The sequence below is a fragment of the Electrona antarctica genome (assembly GCF_951216825.1).
Source record: "Electrona antarctica genome assembly, chromosome: 1".
Classification (NCBI taxonomy): Eukaryota; Metazoa; Chordata; class Actinopteri; order Myctophiformes; family Myctophidae; genus Electrona; species Electrona antarctica.
The window spans coordinates 227,560-244,255 of record NC_136806.1 but is presented as its reverse complement, the minus strand read 5'-3'; the positions used below and the strand labels follow the sequence as shown (position 1 = coordinate 244,255).

General features: G+C 41.6%; 3 protein-coding genes and 1 long non-coding RNA gene across 4 annotated transcripts; 1 reads left to right on the top strand and 3 right to left on the bottom strand.

Moving 5' to 3' along the window:
- Positions 1 to 1,036: 1,036 nt before the first annotated feature.
- Positions 1,037 to 3,385, top strand: LOC306922759. The gene is made up of 3 exons (XR_013789959.1): positions 1,037 to 1,588; positions 1,842 to 1,900; positions 3,205 to 3,385. It is a non-coding gene; the product is annotated as an uncharacterized lncRNA (long non-coding RNA).
- A 7,539-nt stretch (positions 3,386 to 10,924) lies between these two features.
- Positions 10,925 to 11,311, bottom strand: LOC306930280 (histone H2B-like; the record flags this gene model as incomplete). Its single annotated transcript, XM_079511149.1, has 1 exon — positions 10,925 to 11,311. One exon carries the CDS (start codon positions 11,309 to 11,311, stop codon positions 10,937 to 10,939), a length of 375 nt encoding a protein of 124 aa, XP_079367275.1. The 3' UTR covers positions 10,925 to 10,936.
- A 1,891-nt stretch (positions 11,312 to 13,202) lies between these two features.
- Positions 13,203 to 13,514, bottom strand: LOC306921437 (histone H4; the record flags this gene model as incomplete). Its single annotated transcript, XM_079498564.1, has 1 exon — positions 13,203 to 13,514. One exon carries the CDS (start codon positions 13,512 to 13,514, stop codon positions 13,203 to 13,205), a length of 312 nt encoding a protein of 103 aa, XP_079354690.1.
- An 805-nt stretch (positions 13,515 to 14,319) lies between these two features.
- LOC306930165 (histone H1-like) lies at positions 14,320 to 14,955 on the bottom strand (the record flags this gene model as incomplete). The annotated part of the gene is made up of 1 exon (XM_079510973.1): positions 14,320 to 14,955. The coding sequence occupies one exon, from the start codon at positions 14,953 to 14,955 to the stop codon at positions 14,320 to 14,322; it is 636 nt and encodes a 211-aa protein (XP_079367099.1).
- Between the last annotated feature and the right edge of the window lie 1,741 nt (positions 14,956 to 16,696).

The following is a 16,696-nucleotide window of genomic DNA, read 5'->3' as shown; positions in this document are numbered from 1 at the left end:
TATGTAGGCCTAATTATTTATGTCCCACCACTGTTGGGAAAGATAGTTTGTTTGTGTCAGTTTGCTTCCTTCTCTAAAAGGACAAACATTGCACACATTGTTGTCCATTTTCAACCACAATAAACAACCCAACAGTCCTATAAAAACATTAATGTTTAAACAGTAGCAGTGTTAATGGTGGACAACACCGTGTTTTATCAAACAAACATACCTTCCAGCAGCTGAGCTGAGAACAGTTCTTCTGTGTTACGTGTCCGTTGTTACAACGCCCCGTTGTTCCTATTTATTTACAATAGCCCCGCCCACTGGATCCGGGGCTTTTTAAATACGTCACATGAATGTCCGTCCGTCATTGGTCAATGGTCAGAGTGATTGGATCATCCGAAATCCGCTGCACCTGGGTGGAGTTACACACACGCACGCACGCACGCACGCACGGGGAGGCGAGTGGTGGAACTTGGAATAGCCTGCACTCAAAAACGTTTATATTAAAATAAATTATCATGAATAAACAGATAGATAGATAGATAGATAGATAGATAGATAGATAGATAGATAGATAGATAGATAGATAGATAGATAGATAGATAGATAGATAGATAGATAGATAGATAGATAGATAGATAGATAGATAGATAGATAGATAGATAGATAGATAGATAGATAGATAGATAGATTGATAGATAGATAGATAGATAGATAGATAGATAGATAGATAGATTGATAGATAGATAGATAGATAGATAGATAGATAGATAGATTTATAATTCAGCTTACTGTGGACACACAAGCTGGAACTTTTGTACATGTTTTGCAGGTTCTGATTTATTTAACTTAAACGCTGACTGCATTGTCAATGGCAATATCACATACTCTGGCCCGCTACTAGTTCCACATACTTAGACCTAGAAACCCCATTCAAAATGTTTTAGAAATATAGTGCTTTCAAATTTGATAAATGTATTAAAGGACCACTTCGCCACTATTCAACCTAGTCTGTGTGTTTTTAATCATTAGCATATATGCTAAAATGCGCCCGTTTATTATCATTGGTGTTCTGTAGCTCCGTGGGCGCACTTCCAAAGCTGTCCACCATGTACGTATTTGTCCAAAAATGACGTAGGTGGTGGACACTCGGTAGGCTTTCAGAAACTACAGGGACAATGGACAGGTAGGCTTGCCGTAGCTAGCCTAGCCGCGAAGGACACCCCTGTCTACACAACAACAAACGAAAACGAGTCAGTATGGCTGCTCCAGGGGATTTTTCCCTTACACATATTGGCAGAATCTGCGTTAGGGTCGTTATATGAACCAGAAATATACGGAGGAAGAAATGCAGTGACGGGGACAAGAGCAGCTGCTAGTTGCTGCATCTGGATGTGTGGACTGTTGCCTGCTGGAGCGACCTAGCTAGTAGCTTTCCCTGGTCCAGTGCGTCGCACATGCAAACCTTTCTGCCCAGGAAAAGTTTTTTTCTGCCCAGATAGTGTTTGTTGACTGTGTTACTGGGAACCTGCGTTCAGGATGCCTAAATAAACTGGAAGTTGCAACCGAAGCCCGATGGACGAAGAGGGACATTCAGATTGAAGTAAGTGTTCAATGTATTTACAGCTTATTTGTGTACGTGTGTGTCGCCACACCGTATTGTTTACATAAAGTGTCAGAGGCTAGGCACGGCTTCAGCCTACAACTTTTCGGTCCAAACATCTTCTATTCGTTCAACTATTCATTAATTCAATTCAAAACTGTATGGCATGCCATCTGAAGCAATGTTAGCCATGGGCTCGTATGTTTCAGGGCTAGCAATGTAAACATTCAAGTGTTATACCTGTGTCCATTAGGTCAGCCCAGATGGGTACAGAAGGCTGATGAAGCTGAAGATGTCTTTGATGGACTGATGGTGAGCCATACATACTCAACTCAAACTTTATACATAAAGCACATTACTGTATTTGCTGTATTTTGTTTGACCCCCTAGAAAACGAGATGACACGTCTCAAGGGCATATCATTTTCAATAAAGGTTCATATATTTATATATGCTTTTACAAAGACCAGTCAGTGGTCAACCAAAGTCCTGTAAAATGTAGTAAATATACTGTCATTTATACTATAGGCCTACTGTGTCTCACACAGACGGTTTCACACTGTAGTATTGAATTGTATCTGTAAATCACACTAGATGACAGTGAATTGACTTTTAACCTTTTGTAATATCTCAAAAGAAAAAAGAAGATCATTACTGCATCAAAAGTAATCAACAAACTATAAAACGGATGACAACATTGTACAAATTACACAAGCAAAGTGCCTTGCACTGAATAATAATAAAACTATTTGTATCGCACCTTTCATGACATGCAATGCAGCTCAAAGTGCTTTACAGAGCAATGGTGAAAAAAAAGAAACGCAAGGCATAAAACATTGAAATGGCAGTAATGCAATAGTGAGGACATGAATAAATCTAAAAGCAAGAGTGTATAAGGTGGTCTTGAGCTGTGCTTTAAAATGTCTAGAGACTGCTGTCAAAGGTACAGTGGGAGTTTGTTCCACGCCGTCGGCCCGTAGAAGCTGAAAACTGCTTCACTGTGTTTTTTTGTTGCCATTTGTTAGGCACATCGAGCAAGCCAGCTGTGAGGACCTGAGGGGGTGGTTTGGGACATATCTAGGCAGGCAGTCATGTAGGTCGGAAGGTCACAGATGCAGACCAATAATTGTAAAATCAATCCTAAAAACAACCGGAAGCCAATGCCGTGACACTCTTAGTTTTAGTTAAAACTCTGGCTGCCGCAAGTTGTAATCGGTCAGTTGTTTTCTTTGGCAGTCCAGAATAAAGTGCATTGCAGTAATCAAGCCCAGAAAAAACAACTGCGTGGATCAGTGTTTTTGCATCATCTAATGACTGACAGGCTCCGATTCATACAATATTTCTAAAGGTGAAAAAGGCAATCTTGGTAACATGATTGTGTGAATTAAAATTCAATTCAGAATAATGACCCCCAAGTTCTTTACTGTACTGTTACTTTCTAGTCAGGTTGCCAAGTCTGCTTATTATTATGATTGATATGTAATACTCAGTTGTAGCCTACCTACTAATTTGATCAGTAAAGAAACATACTGTACATAGCCTACACACTCAATCGTCCATTCCAGTAATCCTTGAGTGCTTTCACCATTACTGACTCTACGTCTTCTCTCACCACAGCATGTGCGTCTGCTCCTGTCCTGTCTCGGCCAGAAGCAGCTCCAGTGACGTGTCATCATGCAGAAAGCCTGAAAAACCACCTGCCTCAGTGACCTCTGACTATAGAACATCTAGTTTGTTAGTTTCCAGTTCAACCATAGACCCCTGTTTTTATATATATATCTGTAGATTTATGTAAATCAGTACTATTAAAAGATAGTTGATTTGATGACAAGTTTGTTTTATTTTATCTCATGTAGGCGTATGGTATTTATACATTTTGACCAATTCCTAATACTCATTCACATCTGAATGCAAACAAGACCACAATGGAAATAAGTGAATGTGTTTTATTGTACTGTAACATAAGGTTTAAAAAATAAGGCCACACAGGCAAAGTTTGTAAAGTATCAATATTGCTATATAGAAATACTCTGTTACAAGTAAAAGTCCAGAATTGAAAATGTACTTCAGTAAAAGCACGACAATATTGGTAAAGGCTTAGGAGTAGTACATTGATTTATCAATCCAGATTGTGTACAACAGCAACATACAAAGTAAATTGTATCTATATAATATACTGTATACTTCATGGGAGTTCCTTGAAAGCCACTTCTTCATCTCTTGAGTCGAAGACAGCCACCGAGACCTCAGCTCCTGCATCAAATAAAGTATTATGCAATTATGGGCCTATCTGACCAATCATGAGACAATATGGTAAACAATAAGGTTTTTCATTTTTGCAAAAATGTTGAAAAATAGCAAATGTATACAAGCTCGCAGCACGGCACCAAGTGACGCACTGAGCTTGTATATCTGCTATTTTTGAATAGCCAATGCTAATACAGATGCTTTCCCGGTTTTAAATGCTTTTATGTTTGGTTTGTAGTTTGAAGCTCCATATGGAAAAATGTATCTCTGGTCCATAGCCTTCTGCAGAGTAAGGCTATGGACCAGAGCTAGGAAAAATGGTGGTGTTTATGTGGAGGGTGTTCCAGTTACAAACAGCAAAAAAGGTCTTTAGCTGTAAGCATCAGAGACACTCGGTATGTCAAATTCATTTATAGACATCACAACAAAAACCACGTGTAACAACCATGTATTTTGAAAGGAAATGCATGTGGTCGTAGCTTTAGTTTATTACGACATACCTCTGTTCTGCTTCGATGATGATGATGATCCGCGTCAATTCTTCCATTAGATTGCGGTCGAACTGGAAGATATCTGCGGTGGTGAAATGTTCACTGCACACCCAAAGTGGTTCGAGTACAGTACAGAGTACAGCTGGATGATTGCATCTGTATTTTCGTCATAACGAGTTCTAAAAACAAAGCCAGCCAGTGGCATCTCGAGTCCGACGCACGGATACTTTCACCACCGACACACGTTCGAAATCACTACTATTACCGCTACTTACTTACTACCAGAGACTATGCTACTAACTACTATACCACCACTACTGCTGTTACTATTACTACCGCTAAATATTAGCTATTATTACTTCTATCGCTTGCAACTCCAAACAACAACAACACGAGAAACTTTCAGCTTCCTGGATGCCTGGGGCTGCCTGTCTGTCTGTCGCGCAATGCACTGTGGGTAATGTAGGAAATGAGCGCACCGTTCCTCGGCTCGTTACATGAGCCGTTGTCAGCCACTATATCGCCAAATGAAAATATTTATATTTTTTTCATGAACGGATATCATACTAAAGCATGACAAATGCCATGTTATAGTGGCGAACTGATCCTTTAATGGACAATGGTAGATTTTGGCAAAAAAAACCAAACCTGATTATTTGAACCAGCAGGGTCATCCGTGTCCATCCACCCGCTTCGAATGGGATCAGTGTATTGAAACGGGGAAAATCAGGTGCAATCAGGCCTTTCAATAGACTGAGTAGACGTCTACCCGTCTACTCAGGTGCTCAGTAGGTTGATTCCTTCCTATTGTGTAGGTTGATCTGTGCAGTTTAATGCATCGCATGCAGCTACTGGAGCGGTGCCATGTCGTTAGTCAGAAGGTTCCTTGTTCCGAAATTACTATCCCTATCTCTAATCCTAACCTAAACATAACCGCAAGCACGGGAGCAGTGCATGTTCGATGTTCGACGCGGTAGACACCACGGCTGCATTGAAAGGAATGATCACCTACTGAGCTCCAGTAGCTGCATGCGATGCATTAAACTGCACAGATCAACCTACACAATAGGAAGGAATCAACCTACTGAGCACCTGAGTAGACGGGTAGACGTCTACTCAGTCTATTGAAAGGCCTGATTGCACCTGATTTTCCCCGTTTCAATACACTGATCCCATTCGAAGCGGGAGGTCCATCATGGTACAGTAGTATGTGATATCAGTCATGCTTCACCCTGTCTTGCAAAATATGTAAAGGATTCAAATGAAAGTTCAACTGAGAGGTGGAAGAACGGACAGTCACCACCCAACTCAGGTCCCTGACCAGATCCTCTGTCGGGGCCCGTCGGGGATCCGGTTCCGGGCTCCTGACCAGATCCTCCGTCGGGGCCCGTCGGGGATCCGGTTCCGGGCTCCTGACCAGATCCTCCGTCGGGGCCCGCGCCAAAGCACCCGACGTCATGCCAATACTACTGCATTCATTGACATTCTTGACTTTATCATGTACCATTCATTCAATTCATTCATTCTCAATGTAATCCCCTTTTCGTAATAAACGTCAGTGCATTCATTCATTCATTCAGTCCTGTGTAGTGAAATCTCTCTTAAAGGGCAACATTTATAGAATACAATTCTCGGTGGAGCCCCTTGACATGTTTTCAGAAATGTGTATAAAATGTGTTTTGCCTCTTTCTTGGTGGCTGCATACAATTCCAACCCAACCTCGTATTTTTTGGTGATTTATCCTGTTTTTCCTGTATTAATAAAAGTGAATACTGGTCCAATCGCAATGGTGTGGTCATCAGTATGGTTTGAAACCACGGTATAAAGTATACATTTTAGTAATACTTAAAGGACCACTTCACCACTTTTCAACCTATATCTTCATATAATAGGTCCTCACTAATAATCGTGAAAAAAATGGCACGATTTTTTTCTACTCAGTCTGTGTCTCATAGGAGGGCTGTGGGCAGTTTAGAAACCGTCTTCATTAGGCAGATTTTCTTTTAAACAAGATTTTTTTACAAAAATATTTCGATTTTCATTATCGTGAGAACGATGGCTTCCATTTTCACATTGCAACTTTTCAGGACTAGAAAGCCTGCCGTTTCTATTAGCTTGTATTCCCCATCGATGATGTCACTGGAAGACGGTTTCTGAACTGCCCACAGCCCTCCTATGAGACACAGACTGAGTGGAACAAAATTGCACCATTCTTTTCATGATTAATAGTGAGGACCTATTATATGAAGATAGGTTGAAAAGTGGTGAAGTGGTCCTTTAAATGAATATGTTTGTTTTGTGAAATTGACATCGTCACGTTACTCAGCGACATCATTTCATTTTGAAAAGGCCATTTCACATCAGTAAGTGGAGCCTGGTATGTAGAGACCGTTAGTGGTGCATGAATCATTTGCATGGCAGACACATCACCCTCATGCAGACACATCATCCTCATGCAGACACATCACCCTCATGCATACACATCACCCTCATGCAGACACATCATCCTCATGCAGACACATCATCCTCATGCAGACACATCACCCTCATGCAGACACATCATCATCATGCAGACACATCACCCTCATGCAGACACATCATCCTCATGCAGACACATCATCCTCATGCAGACACATCACCCTCATGCAGACACATCATCCTCATGCAGACACATCACCCTCATGCAGACACATCATCCTCATGCAGACACATCACCCTCATGCAGACACATCATCACATCATCCTCATGCAGACACATCATCCTCTTGCAGACACATCACCCTCATGCAGACACATCATCCTCATGCAGACACATCACCCTCATGCAGACACATCACCCTCATGCAGACACATCATCCTCATGCAGACACATCACCCTCATGCATACACATCACCCTCATGCAGACACATCATCCTCATGCAGACACATCACCCTCATGCAGACACATCATCCTCATGCAGACACATCACCCTCATGCAGACACATCACCATCATGCAGACACATCACCCTCATGCAGACACATCATCCTCATGCAGACAAATCATCCTCATGCAGACACATCACCCTCATGCAGACACATCACCCTCATGCAGACACATCATCCTCATGCAGACACATCACCCTCATGCAGACACATCATCCTCATGCAGACACATCACCCTCATGCATACACATCATCCTCATGCAGACACATCACCCTCATGCAGACACATCATCCTCATGCAGACACATCATCCTCATGCAGACACATCATCCTCATGCAGACACATCACCCTCATGCAGACACATCATCCTCATGCAGACACATCATCCTCATGCAGACACATCACCCTCATGCAGACACATCACCCTCATTACTCGTACACATTTTATCCATACATCACACAATTCGATATACACTATCTCCATAGTCATGTGATCAACACGGATCTGCACCATTTCCCATATTCCTTCCTGATAGTGAGGACCTATTATATGAAGATAGGTTGAAAAGTGGTGAAGTGGTCCTTTAAATGAATATGTTTGTTTTGTGAAATTGACATCGTCACGTTACTCAGCGACATCATTTCATTTTGAAAAGGCCATTTCACATCAGTAAGTGGAGCCTGGTATGTAGAGACCGTTAGTGGTGCATGAATCATTTGCATGGCAGACACATCACCCTCATGCAGACACATCATCCTCATGCATCATCCTCATGCAGACACATCACCCTCATGCAGACACATCACCCTCATTACTCGTACACATTTTATCCATACATCACACAATTCGATATACACTATCTCCATAGTCATGTGATCAACACGGATCTGCACCATTTCCCATATTCCTTCCTGATTGGCTAAGATTGGCTTCCAAAGCTCACATGATTGGTCCGTTTCGAACAAAATGCCACAAATCACAAACACAGGTCCTCATTCACAACGGGGTTTACGCTCATAAAGTGACGTTACGTGAGCGGGGCGTGAGCGGACAGGCATTTACGTGGATTCCCACATTACGTGGGAATTCATGAACTTGAACGTGAACTTGACGCTGACGTTGTTTGTTCGGAAATTCCGCTAAAAGCTGCGCCAGCTCTCATGGTCGTGTACGGCTTGCGTAGATTTATTAAGAAGGCTTTAGTCTTCATGCTGAATCAATTAAAAGTCCCCAAATCTCAGATCAAATATGTAGGCATGTGTCCGTCCCATTGGTCAGCACATAAAAAAATGATAGCCTATATAAAAGCCAAGTATCACTTGTATGCCTAAATGCATGCATTCTAGAGGCAAGTTAGCCTAGAGTCCCATACAGAAACTGCCCCAGAGCCCGACACCTTTTTATTTCTTTATTAGAATATTTCTAGCATGCGCGATTGGGGCTGCTCACTCGGCAGCCTTCTACTCGCAGTAGGCCTACAACGCGTTGTGAGCTTGTAGATCGGCTCTCGCAGACTCGCACTGCATGTTAAAAAACAAACTCACAATTATAATAAGAACATACACTTATCTGCATTCTGCACTGTACGAATCCAACGTGTAGTAATGTCTGCAGTATAGGCCTATTTCAATTGTTTCGTTATGGAGCTCCTTTGAGTGACCTGCAGCTGAGGAAACATACAACGTAGTTGGATCGGATGAAATATAGCCTTAAGTCCAAATCCCACAAGAAAAAAAAGAAAGAAAATATGTCCTGTGTCCATTTATATTTGCTTTCCAAATCCGACAGTGCAGGGCAGGGAATCAATCACCGCAGTAGACTAATCAATAGGGCCTTTTATCATTGCCGAGTTTTAATATAGCATTTGGTCGTGTGGTGAACACTAGTACAAATTAACTTCTTTCTCATTATGTGAAAGTAACTGTAACATCAGTTAACTTATTAACGTTCTGACATTTAACAAGGAGTGAAGCAATGCGTGCCAGTTGGCAAGTTTCGTTTATAATTATATACATATAACTCGCGCTGTTTGCTTGAAGATCTGTCCGTGCAGACCCGCCTGTCAAAATTACCTGCTCTACAAGCTCATCGCGGCTGTTGTATATAATTTAAAACTTGGGAATCCTTTGTGCAGTCTATGATGACGTATTTCGATATTTCCTGTTGCCTTATATGGTCGTGGATGTTCCCTCTAACCAGGCGACACCAGGCGAATCGCTTGGAAAAAATGCGGAAAGGATACACTCGGCGATACGCACAAATGAAGTGATTACACCTGGTTCCCTGAATAACACGGGACTTAACCGTAGCGTGATCGGACGGATTTTCCGCTATCTATACGCATGACCTTTACGCTTCCGTTACACTCCGGTTATAGCGCCACCATGAGGCCGATTTCTGCAAAAAACATTGTTTATATTAGTCGCACAGATTTCATCCAAATCTCATGCAAATCGGTATACATGATCTCTGTAGTCATGTGATCAAGACGAGTCTGTTTGATTTCTCAGATTCTACACTGATTGACTAAGATTGCCTTCCAAAGTCTTCAGGAGTGGCCCGTTTTGTACAAAATGCTGCACATGTCCTGCTCATCCAGAATTCTATCCTCAGAGATGCTATGAGTGATCTGGCTCTGCATTTCCTCAACAAAATGAAGAAAATTGTTGCAAAAAACAAACAAACATGTTTATATCACTCCTAAACATTTTGCCAAACATCACACACACACTCCTATCCTCCTGGTGGAGACCTGTGCCCAGAAGGGCACTTTTTCTAGTTGTGGGTGTTATTGGCTTACAAAGCTCATGAAGTCAGCCTGCAGTACCATGTTTTAAAGCTCATGAAGTCAGCCTGCAGTACCATGTTGTTTTAAAGCTACACCTGGCTACATCTTAGCCAGGTCCACTACTATTGAGGTGACTGAATCAAATCTAACATTTGGGAATGAGATCATATTAAATACTTTTCTCCATTACAAACTAGTCATGTGAATGCATTAACAGCAAGCCACTGGTTACAATAAGCAGGTTGGTGACCTCTAGTGGTAGAGTAGTGACATTACATGTTCTCTGAATCTGACAAATAAACTAGCAGGCTATAATTTAAGATTACCGGTATTTATTATTTGCGATTTATAGAGTACAAGGCACCATAACTGCAGAAATTAGACAGAATGTCCACACACAATCTGATGTTAGTTTAACTTTGATAGTGGACAAAATAAAGCTTTTACTGTGAAGTCTAGCTGTGTTCCATAGCGTTACTATGGACAGTTTAAATATCTGCAAAGTGAATGTGTGCCATGCTTGCAGCTGTTCTGACACCCACATTCCCCCATGATAGACATTTCAATTAAATCGTATTAATGCATCACTATGTTTATATGGAATGATATATTTGCTCTTATTTATGTCATGTATTTTTAATTTGAGGACATGTTTATTTTACATGACTGCTAGTGAACTGGAGCAAATATGAAATATACAGTACTTCATTTAAAAAAAAACAAGGTTACATGCCTAGTTTTAGCATTGTTAAGATTAAAATCAGAAGATTTAACTAGACTAAACGGGATTAGCAGACAGTCTGTAATGGCCATTTGCTAATATGTGGATAAACCCTTTCTTGGAAAAGATGGGTGGTCCTTAAAAGGACCGTTGTGTTTAGAGCCGACAGAACAGTTTACTTGGAGCTGGTGTACTTGGTCACAGCCTTGGTGCCTTCAGACACGGCGTGCTTGGCCAGCTCACCGGGGAGAAGCAGGCGGACTGCGGTCTGAATCTCCCTGGATGTGATGGTGCGGCGCTTGTTGTAGTTAGCCAGTTTGGAGGCTTCACCGGCGATGCGCTCAAAGATGTCGTTGACGAAGGAGTTCATGATGCCCATGGCCTTGGAAGAGACACCGGTGTCAGGGTGGACCTGCTTCAGGACCTTGTAGATGTAGATGGCGTAGCTCTCCTTCCTGGACTTTCTGCGCTTCTTGCCGCCCTTTACGGCGGTCTTGGCGACGGCTTTCTTGGAGCCCTTCTTGGGCGCTGGCTTTGCTACTTCAGGCATGTTTTTTTCTCAGTGTACTAGTGAAGAGAAGTGAGTTGTGGCCGGCGTTGCACCAGTATTTATAGCAAGCCTATGCAAATTAAGTGTGCGACTCCCACTATATGATTGGCTGATCTGATCCTGCCACAAAGAGGGTGGTGGTGGTGTCTTGTCTTTGTTCCTGCATAATGTTTTCCCGCTCGTGCAACATGGTGAGGGGTTAATTAAGAATTTAAATATATTTTGGGTATTAATATTGGGATATTAGGCTACATTTCCCCATGATCTATTTAGATGTTCATTAAGACAGTGGCAATATTCCCATTATATTATAATATCACAATGAGTTAATTATTGTTATTAATTTATACAAATGCTGCTCTTCTGTGCTTATACAGCCAAAATAGAGAGCTGGCAGTGGCAGGCTCACACAGGCGTGTGTGTGCGTGCGTGTGCGAGAGAGTGCGTGTATTCTTCCCCTGTTTATTCAAAACAATGAATTGTTCTCCAGTTAAATATTCTGAGCATTCCAAAGTAAGATGATGATCAGCTGAGTGGGTCTCATCATGTCCTCTGGTCCCACCTGACAGAAACCTTCTGCTGAAACCAGGAACCTCATTGAGTTTGTGGCTACAACTATTACACTCAGTCAAAGGTCTAGTGTATTATTAAGCACTTATCGATATGTGGAAAGTTGAACAGAGTTGGCTCTGTAGGCTGCTTGTTCTGCTCTGATTTCCCTGTACAAAAACTGCCTAAATAGCCCAATTTGCTTCACTGTGTTGCATTGTCAGCTTGTAGATGCCCAGCTTTCAGACAAACAAAAGGTGAGGGCGCAAAATGTGATTGGCCGGAATTACATTTGTGATGATTAGATTGACCACGGAATATTATGTATGATATGAGCGAGAGTGAGAGTGTGTGTGAAATGTTTTTTTTCCTGTCCAATCTAAATAAATAGATTGGACAGGATACAAAAGTATGGTACAAGCTTAACAATAGTTTTACTTATAAAAAAGGGTACATACAATGATTTGCGTATCAAAATTGTTAAAAGCAGTGTTTGAGGTACTACTTGAAATGGGGAGAAGTGGTTATTTCACAAAATAACACAAATCAAATCTAAAATGGAAAGGGATAATGGTCCTTTACAGGACCGTTTGTTCAACCAATGACAAACAGGTCAGTGATGTGAACAGAGAATAATAGAGGGTATGCACGTGACATCATCATCAAACCGAAGGTTATGCAGGAAGGCCTACTGAGTGACAAAAAAATACTTTCTGGCCTTGACAGCCCATACATAAACAGAAAAGTCCTTTCTTGTTGCATTAAACATCGTTAAACAATGTTAAACTCACTTTGCCACTCGATTTACTTTATGCATGCACATACCCTCTATAGCATGCACCCATAAGCAATGACCCAACAGTTGAATAATATACAGATTACAATATCAGGTATGCCAAATCTATATACAATGTAATGCACAACTGTCACAATTCAATATAGCATATCATATAAACACAATATAAAGCACGTCAGAGAAATAATAATAATAGTCAACCCAATCAAAGTATCACCTTAGCAGGTATAGCTATTAAAGGGAAAAAAACACACCCGTGTGAAGTAAGTGGTGTAACTCCGTGTGGGGGTCCCGGGGGGGGGGGAAGAGTTCCAGACACAGGAACGCACTCGGCGAGCCGCCCCGGGTCCGAAATGACAGTTACCGTGTGGGGGTCCCTCTACTGTACTGTCACACCCAAAATCACCATATATACAGTCAATTTTATAAATAGTTGCTATATATGCCATTGTATTTAAAATATAATAGTCTGAATAAACTCTTTAAAGAAAATATGGGCGGCTCTTAAAAGAGCCTTTGGGTTGTTGGTAGATCAAGTCAGCATTATTAACCTCCGAATCCGTACAGAGTGCGTCCCTGTCTCTTCAGCGCATAGACAACATCCATGGCGGTCACGGTCTTTCTCTTTGCGTGCTCGGTGTAGGTGACGGCGTCACGGATCACGTTCTCCAGGAACACCTTGAGGACACCGCGGGTCTCCTCGTAGATCAGACCGGAGATACGCTTCACGCCGCCACGGCGAGCCAGACGGCGGATAGCGGGCTTGGTGATTCCCTGGATGTTATCACGAAGCACCTTGCGATGGCGCTTGGCGCCTCCTTTTCCAAGACCTTTTCCTCCCTTACCTCTTCCAGACATCGTTGCTTTAACAGTAGTTAAAGAAGTGAATGATTTGAGAGCTCAGAGCCGTGCCTTTTATGTGTGTTCTGAGGACGTAAGGGAGGACAGGCACATAGAGAGCTGCGTGGGCGTTGCAGATGTGCACCCCCCCCCCACACACACACATACTCCTCCCCCTTGGTCACATTATCCATTTGTTTTTACAGTAATGTTGCTATTCAACTCTATAATCATATCATTTCTGTTAATTTGTGTAAATATTTTTGACACTCCAATATTGCTTTCACTGTTTTTATTGGTTTTATTCCATGGCATTATTCTTCTTCTTTTTTTCCCTAATAAAGTTGATTTTTCTTCTTGCCCCTCATGTGTAAAGTGTATTTGGGTACTAGTCACTACTCAGAAAAGCGCTACATAAATTTGTAATATTATTCAATATTAAATATTATTATTATAATGCAATATATTATTATAAAATACAATACTTTATATGTAAACCTCTGTAAAAACCCTTGGAAGGCATACATAACATTCCATGACTTCATGGCTTATTTCCCCATGCTGTAGTCTCGATAATGTAGGCCTTTATGATGTCATTGTCCACTATTTAATGTTGATTTGAACGAAACTGATGTATGGTTTAGCAAATGCTGGATTAGAACTGGCTTTACAATTGCGTGGTGTTTGATTTATAATACACATGTATAAACTGCCTGGTGCTCACATGATCACCATTATAGTGAGGATAGGAATCGGACACTCTTATAAAACAATGTGGTTGGCTCTTAAAAGAGCCTTTTTGTGGGTATAAATATGGAGCAGTTTACTTCTTTTTGGGCGCTGCCTTCTTTGCTGCCTTGGGTTTGGCAACCTTCTTGGCTGCTGCGGGCTTCTTGGCTGCTGCGGGCTTCTTGGCTGCTGCGGGCTTCTTGGCCACTTTTTTGGGGCTCTTGGCGGCCTTCTTCGGGCTTTTAGCTACTACTTTCTTGACGGCAGGCTTCTTGGCTTTCTTGGGCGATTTCTTGGCGGCTGCGGGCTTCTTTGCTAACGCCTTCGTGGGCTTCTTAGCCGCTACGGGTTTCTTGGCTGCAGCAGGTTTCTTTGCTTTGACTGCTTTCTTAGCAGCAGGCTTCTTCACCTTCACCGCTTCGGTCTTGTTAATCTTGAAAGAGCCAGACGCGCCGGTTCCTTTGAGCTGGACCAGGGTGCCTTTAGTAACCAGGCTCTTGACGGCGGTCTTCACGCGGGCCTTGTTCTTCTCCACATCGTAGCCGCCAGCAGCCAGAGCCTTCTTGACCGCAGCCAGAGACACACCGCTCCGCTCCTTGGAGGCGGACACGGCCTCGACGACCAGCTCAGCGACGCTGGGGCCGGTCTTCTTGGTTCGGGGAGCTGCCTTCTTCTTGGCGGCCTTAGCCGGAGCTGGTGCTGGTGCTGGTGCTGGAGCGACTTCTGCCATTATTCTCTCGGATAGTAGGTTGCTGTTCCTCCTCTAAAGTAAACTCTCACAGAGTGATGCTGAACGCTCTGAAGGGGCTGGACTTAAACACCGCATGAGAACCATGTAGAATCAACACACACACATCAGCAGCTCTACTAGTATCTTAATGTGACACTTTTGTGTTTTCTCCCCGATTCAAACATCATATAACTATCTACTGGGTATATTATTGAATGCAACAAAGAGCTGACCAGTTAACACACATGCTCCTTTTTGACATTAATACATCTGAGATGAAAACGGAACTCTAGTTTTTAAGTTATATGATAAAATCATCACCCTTCCACAGTCCAACACCAGCGTTCCTCTATAATTTGTCTTATAAAACAATTTAAACTATGATAAATTAACAATGATACTCAAACTCGTCTTAGCAGACATGTATGGCGACGCAATAACATAAACTATACTTTTGTTTTGTCTTCCGTTTTTCTATAAACAGAAGGTTTTCTGACACAAGTAAACACACTCCAGTTGACAACAGCATGGTGGAGTTGATACCAACTTCCAATGACAGAGGTTGTAACACTCAAAAACGTATTGCTATCAAAATACAGAAAACGACACGCGTTTTCATCTTCAATCAACTGCAAGTACATTATGTATTTGGTTGTGGCACAAATAGGCTACACTCCTTCCATGCATTACCACTAATATAACAATAATGTGATGATGTGAGCAGTCAAATGTTGTTGTATGTTGGCATGAATTATTTACTTAAACTGGCGTGCACAGTAGACTATACTTTTGTATTATTACAAAAGTATTTGTTGTAGTGTCACATTCTGGAACACATGCAAATTTATTTCATGGACACTACTTCATATGTATTCTTTTCAGAGCCACCCACACTTTCAATATTTATTCAGCTAAGTTTCATGATCAATGGGGCCAATAATTAACTAGTTATATGTAACCTGTTCTCAACAGTGATATCAAACATTATAGTAGTAATGGATGAATTCATGACAGAGGTGGCAGTGCATATTTAGGTGAGGCGACTTTGAGACAAGCTTGGTTATGGTTATGGAGCCTCACACAGGACTCAAGTTAACATTGATTAATGCAGTGATGTGCTAGAATCAAACTGTTTTCATTCTCCAGTATTGTGTCAGTTCAACATAAAACTAAAAGGAGTACATCTAAAAGGTTGTGATTCTCTGGGTCAGGATGTATTTTTTCCCCTAGCAATGCTGATTAATAGCACAAACATCACTTTAACCACTTTTTCAAATTAGAGAATAGCAAGCAAATCTACAAGATCACAGTCACAGACAAACATGAGATGCCAGTGACAATGAATGATCAGTTCTGAGTGTTTGTGTTAACACAAACATCGAAGACGAGGACATGAATTGTGATTGGTCTGAATGAGATGATGTAAAATTAAGTATGATGATAAGAGTGCCCCTCACTTCACACAGGTGTGATTTTTTTTTGTCATTTCACAAATATGTTTCCTTTGCCTGGTGTTCTGTGTAAAGCACATTGGAGTGCCTTGTTGAAATAAAATTGGCTTTTCCTTTCATAGTAACCCCATTGTGTTAGAACAAAATGAGCCATGAAAAAAAATGTGATTATTACTTATCAAATTACTGCTAAACTAATAATAGCCTGTGAATGGGTGTCTGAGATAATAGTAAGGAGCAGTTTTACTGACTTATTATAGCCTTCACACAATGCCACTCCAATTATATAC